Consider the following 14403-nt stretch of genomic DNA (forward strand, 5'->3'; position numbering starts at 1 on the left):
TACATGCACAAGCACAGGCCAAATATAGACCAATTCCAGAGTAAGGCAGTTCGATCTTCTTCTGAATTCAATTTGGCCAGTAGTTCAGGATCGGATCTCAAATCTCGACATGATCCTTCACTGAGGTCAGATCTGGTTCTTGCAGCACTTGGCCTAATACAAAACTGCAGAACCATCTGATTAGACCTTATCATGAATAATAGATCAAATTCAACTATATATCCATTCTCTCTCTCTCTCTCTATACACACACACACACACACACACACTATATATCAAAGGTTTTAGCTTAGATAATAGCTAAAACAGCTTTATTTAATTTCCTGTCAATCAGAGATGAGTTTCTAAGCAGGAATCCTATCAAATCAGAAGGATATCACAGTTATTCAGAGAGAAAACAACTCAATAATGCACTTCCCTCAATGCTTCATCGTCACCGAAGTAAGGATGTTGTCTTTCTTACTTGATAGAACATCAATGCACAGTTATGTACGTTCTGAATGCCTCAATTAGACATGCACTCCTCCCCCCAAAGAAAATTCAGTATATGCTTAGAGGTGGAATTCACATTTCCTCTCGGTAGGAAAAAAAAAGAAGAAGATGAAGAAGAAGAAGAAGAAAGCCTTCCCCAGTATGATCATAGATTTCCGTTCCTTCTAGCTGAAGTCAATGCAAAAGGAAACAATCTTGCAGAAGGAAAAGCATAAAGATATCATCAGTCATATTATGCATGAAGAGAAAATTAATAATAATAAAAGTGTAGCTTTCAAGCAAGCATACTTACCAAGTACATTGTTAGTAAAAAGTTCTGTACAGATTGACGGTGATAGTTTCTTCAGATTCACACGTACATTTCCTATAGCAGTCGTTCTTTCTTCTCAAAGGTCAGCACCTGAGTCATGGTGGACAACCAGATCAGCATCATCTAGAAAGAATTTCTCTTATGATGATTGTAACTTGTAAGAGTAGGAGGAGAGAAAAAAAAAAGGGAGATAAATGAGGAATGCAATGGTTATGGCCTTTGATTGTCCCCAAGCATCAATAAGCAAAAGGATCGGCCAGGAGTACTATCTTCTCACTAACTTTTTCTATGTTTAAATCCATCCAACAAGCTATTTATGAGCTATTTTGTTGATCCTGTTATAATCCATAAAACCTTAAGAATATTCGATTGCCGGTTACCAAATATCAACCTTAAGTCAACATACTACAAATTAGTGTTATCTGCTTATGCAACATTGGGCTTGAGGGATCTAACTTAAACCTAAAAGGCCAATTAGCTATTACGAAAACTTACCTGATTGATGATCTTAAAAAGACTTTGACATGCTATTGCCTTTTATACATGATGCAGGATAAACAAGATTTAACAACCTGACATGGGGCCAAATTTAAACTTAGAAGCCGCATATGGTGTGGTAAAGATCATAATAGCACAATATTGTACTATATTCCAAGCATATATCTTTGTCATACATGTACATCAATGTGGAAGTGTTTTAAGTATGAAGCATAAATTTTCAGGTCTGAGTTAAATTTTTAAAAAAAAGGGACGCACTCACTTCATTAGGAAAAGAAGCTGTTACTTGGAGGTAAGAGCTCTTCCACACCAACTTTCATGTTGGGGACAGACAAACCCTTCTTCAAACTGCTATCAGGCATGCCTACCTCCACTCTGAAAACCGCACACACTGGGCGATGATCAGAAAATCTCGACTCACCGCGGATGTAAGACAACTGCACCAGCCCATCACCATGCCATAGTATGCGATCACACCTGAATTTATCCAGTGCGATACTTGTTAAGTGGTACTTGATACATTTCCCTGTTTACTTAGGAAAGCTTAGTACTAATTGAATTGCCTCAATACTTAAAAATATTATGTCAATGTTAACTGATACCAAATCATATAATGTATCCCGCGAAACAAGTGATCAACTATGAAGGCTATGTTTGATGAGATTATGTTTAATGAACAATTTTTAGCAGCATTATGATATTTAAGAATTAAAACAGATATTTCATTGGTTAAAAAAGTAAATTTGTTTATATGTGGCCAAAGGCTTGATCCTTTGCTAAGTATTATTACCAATGGAGCGACTCCATTTGCTTCTCAAAAAGACAAGCATCAGAACACAGTGTCTTGCATACCATGCTGGTGTTCTTCTTTTCTTCTTTGATGTTACAGTCTCCCCAGCATAAGCATCTGAATTATTGGAGTATTTGTATGTTGGAGCAAAATAGATTTTCCCTTCATTCCACCCCTTGAACACTCGTCCTGCTTCTCTTTCAATTTTCAGCTATCAAACAACAAAGCAGATAGAAGAAATTATAATATTTAGAGTTCTATAGATATTGGAGAGAAGTATCAAAACTCTACAAGATGTGTTTTAATTCACAGAAGAAAGAAAATCATCTTAGAAAGAACTCAACAATGAACAAGACTTCATTGGTCTAAGCATTCATTCATTTCTGACTTCGGCTACAACCCGGAAAATCCCCTTTCAAGAGTATTTACCTGATCCTTCTCAAGAAGAGCATCCCAATTGTTGTCTTCAAGAAGCTTCCTGGTCTCAGAGTAGCTCAAGGCAATTCTGTAATTCAAATCCCCTAACCATATGACCCGGCTGAGTCATAGGAAAGAGAAGAGGAAGGAAGGGAGGAAATCAGTTTCAGCTTCCAATCTAGCTTTTTTACATATGACTAGTACAACTATGGAGGGGAAATATTACTCATGTTCAAGAATTCTCTGAGGAATTCTTCGACTACTACTTCTGCATATCTTTCGGAAATGTGTGTTCTTTAATATCTCCATAACATCGGAGTTTCTCCTGAGCTCATCCCCTTCTTTCTCCCCAGAAGCCAAGTGACTGCAAACAAAACAGAAGCTTGTCTGATGCAAAGACATGCTCACTGATATACATCCCTGCAGCCAAAACAGTATATCGCTTGATCAGAAACTTGTCAAAGAGAAGGAAAAGAAAAGAAAGAAGAAGTGGAACAAGAAGAAGAAGAAGGGAAGGTGAGAGGCATATAACAAGGCATGGCTAACTCGAATCTCACCTTGTTACCAAGATAGCCCATGATTCCACGCCCAACACAAGAGAGTCTCATATGTCCTATATGTTCGACTAGTTCTCTTCTCACCCAAACAGTGACGAAGATCCCTACCATCTGCTTGCTAGCTATGAGGATATACTGCAGTTGCTTGTCTGCAGTGGAGACTGCAGCAGCTAAATCTGTGGCTGCAAAACTGCGTGATACCTCCTCTTCCTCATCCGAGGAGTCATCATCATCACTAATATAAGCTGTGGGGCATCTGAAACAGGAGTCTCGGCAGTACTTCCCTACCACCGCCTCCGGTGGGCAGTTGCAGGTCTTTAGCCGTCTTCCCTGCTCTGTCGTGCTAGTTTTGCTGAAAGATACTGATGAACCACTGGTATTCTTGAGATCTCTAGAAACAGAAGAATTTAAACTAGAAGCTTGAGAAGAGGAGTTAGTGAATGGAGATGGGGTATGCGGGTAACCATCAGCATCAGCCTCTGCCGGTCTGTTCAATGCTTGGTTGATTAGAGCTAACCATTTCTCTGCTGGCTGGTTATCTTCTATAACAAGCACATTTCCAGCATTCAGAGGGACTATTTCCTGAAAACTAATAACATCATGGAAGAAAAGAAGTGAAACAGAAGGGTTAGATAAAATGCAACGGAGACTAGGCTGCAATCTATAAACATGAAGAACAATAAAAACAAGGAAATCTATAATATGCAGATCATCGAGAAATATTCATAAACCTTTAGTAATGAAAAAAATTAGATCATAAAACAGAAAATAAAAAAAAAAATATTTATTTACAAAAAAATATTGATAGGGAAGTGGTTTAAAATTATAGCTGAGGATAGGAGACATGCTTCGAAATATGTATATCAAGAAATTAGTCATCAGAGATTCACAAGTTTGTACTAGGATACGTACCCTAGCACATACATATCTGAATGATCATCAGCAGGAATAAAATCATTAAGGTTTAGCCCACTATGAGGTGGTTTTCCTCCAACATTCCATGTGGCAACAGATACCCTACAGCGAGCAGGATGAAGGTGGAAGGACAGAATATAAGTAAGAAAACGGCTGCAGAACATAAAACCAGAAGAAACTGATAAAATAGAGTGTACCTGAAGGCCTGGGTATTTACAGTGTCTTGTAAGGAGGACGAGAATTCGTTGAAACTTAAGCCCCCAAGCCTTGAATTAGAGTCTGTTTCTTCAAATTGGAATATAAAGAAATGAAGTTAAAAGGCCATGACAAAGCTTATGAGATGTGGTATGTGAAGAGAAACTAGAAAATAAAGAACTAAGAAACTAAAAGAGATACCAGAAAAGCTTTTCCTGAGAGCAGGAGACGCACTTGTTGGGAAAGATGGGCACTCTCCACAATCAACTGCTATTTGTAAGGGCACAGTTAGCTATAACTAGAGAAGAAACAGTTAAGTAAGAATGTGAAAAATAATGATAATACCTCTTAGCATATTACCAAGAATAATATTAAATGTGAGATTTGCTAAACCAGGATGCTTGAGTCTGAAATTTAAGGACCAAAAGAGTAACCATGAACAAATATTAAGGATGAGCTAAAGATTTTATATTTCTCAGTTTCTCCTACTATCCCCTGCTTTATAGTTCTATCTTTTCCAAATTGGATTTTCTTCTTAACTTTCCTCAGCAGTTTTCCATGGTCAAATGTGCTAAAATATCTAAATTTTGGAAGCATTTACCTATTGAACATACATTTCCACCAAAAAGATAATTGCAGACTTAAGTAAATGCAATGATTTTCTCATTAGAATCGCCCAAAGAGATATCTATGTTTTCATTTCATGGACATTAGACCTGTCAATCTGAACAAAAGATAAATAGCGCATTTGAATTGAATAATAATGTTGGGTTTACAAGAACAAATAGGAGTTTCTCTAGTAAGTAAAAATTTATCAAAAGTCTAAATTAGCAAGATAAGTATTCTACGCGGCCCATGAATCCCTCCATGGTTAAGATAAAGATTCTCAATCTCTCTCTGGGTTTTGTTATCTTTCAGTTTACTCCTTGAATGTCCATCTCAAGTCTCAACAGCCTTTTGTATGTTATTATCTACTCTCTGATATAAAAGAGGGATCACCGCAGAAGTTACTTCTCTTTTCTTGTAAAGGAACAAGAGGAAAAAAGCCCACCTATAGGTGGCATTCAGATGGAGTTCCCTCAGAGCAGAAAGTGTCAATTATATTTTATTTTTCAATTCCATTCATCACTAACTATAGCTTTAAATTTTTAAAACTTCACTTTCTTCTTTTCTAGAATGACAGTGCTTCCTTGGGTTTTGCCAAAATTATGGAAGAAACTTGAATGCCCAACATGCCTCCTTCTAAAGAAGAAAATTGCTGTTGCCGAAATAAGAGAGAGATTTTGTCTCCTTACTTCTAATAACGATGAACTTATCAACATACAAAACATGAAAAAGTATAAAACTTTAAGTCTGTAAGAACATACCAGAGGCGTTGAATGAGAGCTCCCTTCTCTTTGATGCTTTCATCTCCCACATCCCACAGATTTTCGGGAAAAAAGACTGCAACGCCTACCAATTAGAATTTAATAAATTGATCTCTCGTACCTCGAAAGAGAAATAATACTTGATTAACCTATAAGTTACAATCAAAAGATTAACCTACATTCTTACTCCAAACCAATTCCTTGAAAGATAGCATTAAGTTTGTAAAGTTGACCACATGAGCCAGTAAACACATACCTTTTTTCCTTTGCCATTTCCAAGGTTCATTTGTGCAACACCTGTGTCTCCTTCCTCTTGCTGATACTGATTCAGAATCTACAGTCTCCCCCTCAATCGATTCTCCTAGACTGGTAACTGTACAGAACAAACTGCGAAATGTTATTTAAACACCCAATCAAATTGCTTAGAATTTAGATGAAGTATAGCAATAGATAGTTGCTGACAGAAACCTCAAGGTAGCTATTTCTCTTCCTGCGAATCCGAAAATGACCTATTCAGATAACCTCACCATGGAATCAATTCTAAACTACAATGACAGATAGCGGCAGACTCAAACACGGATGAAAGGTGGTTATCATCCCGAAAGCATCTTCAAACCGTCTGAAAAAAATAATAAAGTGCTCGATAACTTATTCCGAAAGCCAATGCAATGCAATCATGCAACCAAATAACAATAACAAAAAGAGAGCATGAAATTGCATGTCAAAATAAACCCCAAGTCCAGAGACATTCTGCAACAAATTCGTATAGTATAACAAAACAAAAAGATCCATTAGCCCAAGCCCCCACCACCCCTGTTTGCTCCAGAAACTTGAACCGAGATTTCATTTTTGGGAGGAATCAATTGCCACAGAAAGCCTGAAGTATTTTATTCAAGAGAAACAGATTACAGGACCAAGACTTCATTTTTAGAAGAATAAAACACTCGTTGCCTTCATCACATAGCCCAGAAACAAGTCAAAACAAATTTCCGTTGCATAATAAAACGAAAAAACGATGCACCCAAGCCCCCACTACCCCTGTAGATCTCATAACTTGAACCAAGATTTCATTTTCAGAGAGTATAACATTCCTTGCCTTCAAATTTTTAGCCCAGAGACAGACCAAAACAAACTTCCATTACATAACAGAGCAAAATCCAACAACCGAAATGCCCACCCGCTCATATTGCATCCTGGTCTCGTCTAAAAAGCTCGACCTTAGAAGAGATAAACTTACCCTGTCTTCCTTTATCCCAGAAACGACCTCCAAATCCACTCCGATGGGGCCAAACCAAAGCCCCACCAATCCAAAACGTCTTAGATCACTTGCTTCAGCCTCCAGCCACTCCGAATTGAACAGTAGATCAACAAAAAAATGGTCACTTGGACTCTTTGGAAACGACTACAGAATGATCCAAATAGCAGAGCGGAAGGCCCGAATGGTCTCGCCCCGGGGCATTGGAGACGGCGACCTCCGCCTCGGGACGGTCGCCGACTCTCTGGCGACGCGGGGGAGGAGACGTGGCCGGCTGTGGTTCGCCCGAGGACGCAGTCAAACCGGGGGTCTTCGAGGAATATAGCGTGGGGAACGCCGTACACGCTGTCGTCTCCCGTTTGTTCCTGTTCCGCTTCTCCTCCCCCAACTCCAATGGCTTCCTATATTCTATAATCCCTGATCTGGATATCGCTAGGTGAGCTTGTCATCGTCTGGATGCTGATAAATGAAACCGGTATTTTAATAGCTGCACTCCATGTTATTTTATTTGGAGATAACTGGCTGCCGGTCTCTTGGCACGACGATTTGATGTTTAATCCCTACTGACTGACAGTTTATTTCCTGCCAAACTAGGTCTGAAAATAGGCTCGAGCCGGTCCGAGGCTCATTAGGCCAGGCCGACTTCAAGCTAGGCGCAAAAAAATTTAGACGAAGTTTAGACTTAAGTATAAAACCTATTTATTTTTTCGGGCCAAGCTCGGGTATGTTATTAGCCTGGCTTGAATCCGGCCTAATCCCAAACAAGATCCAAAACCGAGCCCAAATTTAAATCCGAATCAATTTGTTCTTGTGTGTGGTTATTTAGAGAGAATAATGAAAAAGTAATGGACAAATTAAAATGAGTTTACTGAGAATAACGTATCATATATCATTATGTTATACGAGAGAACCCAATTTTTAGATAGCTCATTTACTTATAAAGCAATATTATGAGATATTAAACTTCAGTCAAGTTTGGGCCAAATCTTAATTTTGGCCTAAACGGATAATTCGGGCAGGCCCAATCGGATACAGGTCGGCCCAATTGGATTCAGGTCGTGCTTGTGTTTAAGCTCGGGCTGGGTTGGGTCTAAATTATCCAAAAAATTTCGAGCCTAAGCTTGGGCTAAAGCTTGGAAAAAAAAATTGGACGAGGTTTGAATAGAGGCATAGCCCGGCCCGTTCCACTTCTAGCCCTATGCCCTACACAATTACAACTAACCATGTACAAACAAATAATGTGTAGAAATAATATAACTATATAAAAAGACATTACAAGTGTGTGTAAGAACTAGTTTAAGTGTGTATATGATATAAGTTTAATTGTATGCGAAACCCATATAAGTATGGAATGCTAAAAATCAAATGCTAATGGTCAAAGGATTGGGTGTTAAATGGCGATAAGAAAAAGAACCAAGTGTTAAGTTTGCTTTTTATTTTTTGGAAACAAGAAAAGTGTATAATAAGAACAGTGAACTTCAAGCTTAAAGATGGTCGTTAAAAAAAAAGTTCAAGCTTAGTGTACTTTTATCCATAAAAATATTGAGATGAATACATGAGGATTGAATGCTAGAAATGAATTATGACAACTTTTTACTTAAAAGATTTATATTTAGCATAAGCATTTCTAATCCTACTAACCATTACTTATACCTGCTTTTTAACATCTTATATGGTTGCAAAATATGTTTATTTCAAAATAAAATTAAAGCGGGGTAAAAAGATTGGGTTGAAAAATAAAACAACAATGAGAAGTAAAGATACTATATCATTTTCTTTCTATTCTATTTTGAGAAAATAAGTTAGTAAAACAGCTGAGAAAGCTTTGCTCAATCATAAATACAAGAAAGTATGGTTGTTTTTTAAATCTCAAATTATCCTTGGACATGCCTTTCCTCTGCTTGCATAAAATACTAGTATTTTGTGGAATAGAATGGAGTAAACTTGCAAAATAAAATATTCCTCAACTAATTCAGCTTATCCTGGCCTAGGGGCACTTTGGCATAGCTAGAACTTATTCCCATTTTATTCCCAAACTGTCATTTTAGTTTGGGGATAGAAGGGGTGCATGCCATGAAAAATGTGAGGTGGGTTTAGGAGAGTTGGGCTGCGGTAATAAGGTAAGCGTGCTGGCGTGGAGAAGTGGTGAGCCCCCACGAGTTGTCTCGACGACGGAGCCCAGCAGAAGATATTTTACGGCTAGAAATTTAGTTACGAGGTTTCTTCCCTTTTGATGCGAACTTTCTAAATTCCCGATGACGTTGTACCCGAGGAACTCTACTTCCTGAATTTGTCCCTATGGTTCTCAGCCTCATTGGGGAAACGTTAGGGGTGAAATGGTCAATTCAAGCAGTCATGAGGAACCCAGGATAGGGAACAGCAGAATTTTGCCAATAGAAACATGACACGTTGCTTATCGACAACTGGGAGGAACAAGGACCGCACTAAATCGGGGCACGTGTCGGGTGGCTGCCCTGCAGGACGCGGTCCCCACGTTCTTGGAGGTCCCAAGAATGGTTTATCTGTTTTCCTTTTTTTTTCTTTTTTCGAGAAAATACACGTCTTTATGATTAGACGGCGAAATGACTATTCTGTCCTTGTCTCTCCTGGATAGGTTGAGTTTTTTTGTTTAAACTAATTTATGAGGTAAATCTACTACAAAATAAAATTTGTCATCAAGTTCAAGTTCTCTCCAACTCATATCTAAATTAGGGGAGTTTAACTCGTCCATCAGTAGTGCAATTGTAATGAGTAATCTAGAAGTGCGGAGCGCCATCTTGCCGATCATCATCTATGGTTGGAGAATTGATCTTTAAATTTATGTATAATATCTCAACTCATAAAATAATAGCAATAAAGAAGGCAATGTGGAATATTTCCACACAATATATTCTTGCCATATCTGTTTTGAAAAGCATATAGTCTTACTGCAATTGTGCATCATGACATCATAAAATTTATGTCTTAGTGCATTACCCCTATGAGAAAGGATGGTATAGAATGGAGAAGTGCAATGAATATCGGACAGTTGTAATTTTCTTAACCAACTATAGGAATAACAAGATAAAAGCCAATAAAAGGGTGAAGGGCTCAAAGAGGATTCATTGTATAAAAAATGCTATTAATTAGGTGGCCATAAGCATGCGAGGAGTATCAAAAGGTTAGTTACTATGTGCATATCCGATTACCAGCGAGGGTAATTTTTGAAGTGACATGGCAGAAAAGTTTAATATCCCCACCTCCCTTTTTATCTTACACATAGCACATCCAGAAAAGAAAAAAAAGGAGATCAAAAAAAAGAAAAAAAGAAAAGAAAGAAAGGGATAAACACAACTTGGAAGATAAAGTAAGATAAACTTCTCTGAAAAAGGAAAAAAAAAGGGAACAAAAATGGAATCCACTACTCCAGCAAAAGTCATTAGAATCAATGATATCTCTTACTTGGTATGGACTTATATTAAAAGCATCATAACATGCATTGAGCATGGGTCCCTTGTAGAGCATCTTGGCTAGAAAAGTTTAGATTTCATTTTCTAAAAGGTCATAAAACAATTCCTTTGGAGTCTAGGAAGGTTGATCGCATTAACTCTTGTGACACAAAAATAATCTACTTCGTTAGCACAAGCTCAATAACAAATTCCACCACAAGTACATTACGAAGGTCCCAATCATACACCATGATTGATGAAAATATTGTGTGTCTTGTGTGTGCTCTAAGTACATACATAGGGATAGAGGTTTGATTAATTTAGATTGAATAATATCTAAGGGAGAAAACATTAAATAAAAAAGCAGCAAAACTGATGGCCAATAAATAATCTCAAGTGAATCCAAATACATGAAGGTTATCGTGATAAACAAATTTTGATACCTCGCACAAAGTGACCCTTGAAAAGTGAATGGGAAAGGTATCATCATATCACGACCAGTCACTGAGCTTAGATTTCATTCAAAACCAAAACTCTAATGAACGTACAGTAATTGGTATTTTCTGAACTTAAAACTGGCCTAATATATCAAATTAACCATGTACTGATGGAAGCACTAAAGCACATATCCGTGCATGCCAGATAATCATATTCTCTTATTTCTTTCTTTGATTGAATCACTGAAACATTGGGAAGTGTTTAATTACTCACATCCATGAAAGGTGAATGAAGAGTAGAGCCTGCATTTCTACAGGAATAGCGCATCAATTTCAACATATACCACCATTTAGAAAAATCTAATTTGTAACTATCAAATGATTAAGAGTGAGGCAAATTGGTGCTATATTCTAGTTGTTGCACTCATCTTCCACTATGAGGAGGTTCTGTATTTATTTCATTTAATTTACTCGGGATTAAGTACTAGACTTATCCAAAATAATCAGTCATTCTCAATGATTCAAATTAACCCGGAAATTGAAAAACCATCACTAGTTCCAATTCTTGACAACCAAACATGACCTAAGTGTATATGGTAATTCTTCCATTATTTTTAAGAAATGATTAACTGCTTTCCAAACATCATTCTCAAAGTATTAGCAACAAGAAGTAGTGAGATGTATGTTTAGGTTCCAGTATCAAATTATCAATCCTATGACCAAACAAAACGAGTGCTTTTTTCTTGAAAGCTAGGATGGGAGGAAGTTCGGCTGAAATCAAGGTGACGGCAAGACTCGAACTGAGGTCACTGGTCTCAGCTAACAATGATCATCAACTACACTAGTTCAAACCCTCCAAAGAAGATTTCATGTATTCCAAACATTGACTAAGTTCTTGATAATTTTTTTGAGATAAATCGATATTTAACTAGTCCATCAAGTTTAAAATATACGTTTCAATTGAACGCCTGTAAGCAACGGCTCGGCTTATGGTGTCATTTTGAAGAATGTTTCAGAAATGACATTTTGATTGGGTAAATAAAAACATTCCATCATTTATAGCACCTAACCAGAAAGCCTCTTTCTAAACAACAAAATGGGTGAATCATTTGAATCAAGTGACAAATTACATGCTGGGATATCTCTTACCTTTTATCCCCTCCTTTATTTTGCATCTGTCTCTTAAAGTTTGGACGCTGGACAACTAGTCAGGCTGCATTTTGACGCAAATTTTTCAAGTAGACTCCTAAACTGACCTTTGCACCTAAAACAAATCAAATGGTTCTCCAGAGAAGAGTATACCAGCCCATATATGCCCCTCAAATCTCATCAAAGTCTCCAGCTCATTGTGATTTGCAAACTAAAGTTTTGAATGCTCATCAGAAATACACTTAGCGAGGTCACTTTTAGAAGCCTATGGAGGAGACAAAAGTGTGCACCCATCAAGTATTCACTGCTGACTTTTACATGATTATGGCTCTGTGGACAACATTATGTACTCTTTTATGAAAGCTACTACTCGCTACTATATTGATGAGAAATTCTTTGTTCCCATGAAACTTCTCATAAGGTTTTGAACTTGCTACGTATTTGGGGATTCTCCTTCCTCCATTCTCGACCCTTCTGTGAGGAATTCATCCCAAAAGTCCTTTCTAGTAAACCCGGGGACCCCTTGGCCTTTTTTGACGTGTGAGGGACAAGATGAGCGTAAGAAAAGACAGCAGCTGGAGAACGATATAGATTTTAGCACAGTTGGATATGAGCTTTTGTGAGGCCACACCGGCGTTGCAGTCAAAACACTACTACATAATTTTAAAAAAATAAAACTAAAATAAGTTTTGAAAAAAAAAATTAAAATGTTTTTATTTTATTATTTCATTTCTTTCTTCTTCTAAGGTGGTGGATTTCCTTGACTTTGACTTGAATCCGAAAGCAGACTCCCCCAGTTCACATCCCCTGGGAGTCAAGATCGTACCATCCAACACCCCCACTCCCGCTCCTTTTTTTGTGGGACCCACAACGATATGTAAGGTTCTATTTTATCTCCTTTCCGGAACCCCGGTTAATAAAACAGCTCCGGCGTCGCACCGGAACGCAGAAATAAATCATTCTATCTCCTTTCAAGCGATAAAAAAAAAATAACGGGGAACAAGACTGCTATTTCTTATACTATTTTGGGTTTTTCTCATAAATATTCTTCTAAAAATTTAAATTTTCGTAAATGTCATATTAAAATTATATTTATTTATGTATCATCATAAAACACTATTTTTTTTGTATAAATGCTCCTAATATGACAGTTCTTCTAACATCATTAATAAAAACAATATTTATTTTAATTAATAATAAAATAGAATTGTGAAATTACTTATTGGTCTCCATTGCGGTATTTTAATTTGAAACCGTTAATTTTTTAAGGGCATTAGATGGCGTGGATATATATGAAAAAAAAAAAAATAGAACATCAAAACAAGTATTTTACAGAGATATACATGTAAATATAAATTTTGGAAGGATATTTATGCAAAGTTCGATATTTAGGAGTATATTCATGCAAAGAAACCCTACTATTTAATATTATTATATTTTATTAAAAAATATTTTGAAATTTTAGGGAGAAAATTAAAGGGCTTTTGCTTGTCGTGGCCGTTAGTGGAAACTTAACGCTCTCAAAACGGAGGTCGGTCCCCAAAACCCATCCCCAGGAATTCAAGAAGAGAATTTCTTTTTAAAAAAAGGAAAATTTTATTCACAAAAAAAAGGATTTTTTTTGAAAAAACAAACCGTGAGAATGGGAAAGAAGTCATACTGCCGTGTAACGTCGACGAGATTGCGAATCTCCGCGGTCGATTCAGTATACTTGATCCTTGGAGACCACTCCACGGTCTTCGAACCGAGATCTCTCTCGCCTCCCGTTCTGAGTCTTCGGCGACGGAGGCTTCCCGGCTATCAGATGCGCGCAGGCGGCGGGCCGCCGGCGATCAGTCTCGGCGAGACGGTGTTCTTCTTGGAGGCTGGAGGTGGATTGGAGCCGAGAGCTTCATGCCCGCAGGGATAATTTACCGGCGGAAATGAAGAGAGAGAGAGAGAGGTGCAGGCGCGGCGGATATGTATGGAGTTAACGGTGTATTCTCATTATTGACGCGAATACCCCTACATCTTGTAGATATTGACAAGTTTATAACGTTTTGGATGGAAGAGATGAAGGTTATTTTTGGGATCAGGTTAGTTGACCTTTTGGCCCAAAAGACGGAAGCGGCCCTCGGTTTATTCGGCCTACGATGCGGAGACGGGTATCTTTATAACGTAATTAAGATATGACGACGTGGCACGCTGTTACCATATCTCGTGCCGTGTGATTATGACTTATGAGTACAGCAGGACCCCGCACGTGCTGGATCTTTTTTGGAGCTCCGGTCGAGATGTACGCATAGAAGTGTATGTGTGAGAAATTTCGACCGTTGATTTGGATGCACCCCGTCCGATTTGAGCGACAGATATGGTATCCGTATAGATAGTTTCCTGGGAGTCATCTGAATCTGGTGTCCGGCGGTTGGATCCGGGCACTGAAGCGGAGAGAGCTCTCCTCGATCCAGAGAAAGGGGAACGCTGTCCAAGGATCCGAATCTGGAATCCCTGAAAAACGGTATCCTTTTGGTGTTATCATCAAAAAGCTATCCCTTTGGCGTATTTTTGATGTTTTAGATTTTTTTTTAAAAAAATAATACTAATTGTCCAACAT

At 37.8% G+C, this 14403-nt stretch overlaps 1 protein-coding gene across 35 annotated transcripts; it reads right to left on the reverse strand.

Annotated features, from left to right (window-relative positions):
* Positions 1 to 273: 273 nt before the first annotated feature.
* LOC103709075 (type I inositol polyphosphate 5-phosphatase 10-like) lies at positions 274 to 13934 on the reverse strand. 35 transcript variants are annotated; one of them, XM_088703292.2, is made up of 15 exons: positions 13471 to 13930; positions 6010 to 6160; positions 5798 to 5914; positions 5542 to 5626; positions 4376 to 4441; positions 4177 to 4264; positions 3977 to 4081; positions 3065 to 3653; positions 2734 to 2927; positions 2520 to 2628; positions 2153 to 2301; positions 1563 to 1777; positions 1298 to 1374; positions 785 to 892; positions 274 to 686 (listed from the first exon to the last, which is right to left on the reverse strand). In XM_088703292.2, the coding sequence occupies exons 3-12, from the start codon at positions 5825 to 5827 to the stop codon at positions 1567 to 1569; spliced, it is 1626 nt and encodes a 541-aa protein (XP_088559418.1). In that variant the 5' UTR covers positions 5828 to 5914; positions 6010 to 6160; positions 13471 to 13930; the 3' UTR covers positions 274 to 686; positions 785 to 892; positions 1298 to 1374; positions 1563 to 1566. The 35 variants fall into 35 exon arrangements, with proteins under 35 accessions (XP_088559418.1, XP_088559428.1, XP_088559425.1 ...); XM_088703302.2 differs by lacking the exon at positions 1298 to 1374 and having other exon boundaries at positions 4177 to 4258; positions 5542 to 5617; positions 13471 to 13934; XM_088703299.2 differs by lacking the exon at positions 1298 to 1374 and having other exon boundaries at positions 5542 to 5617.
* Between the last annotated feature and the right edge of the window lie 469 nt (positions 13935 to 14403).

Source organism: Phoenix dactylifera, chromosome 8 (assembly GCF_051530095.1).
Source record: "Phoenix dactylifera cultivar Ajwa chromosome 8, Ajwa_hap1_PhDact_Kaust_v1.1, whole genome shotgun sequence".
Taxonomy (NCBI): Eukaryota; Viridiplantae; Streptophyta; class Magnoliopsida; order Arecales; family Arecaceae; genus Phoenix; species Phoenix dactylifera.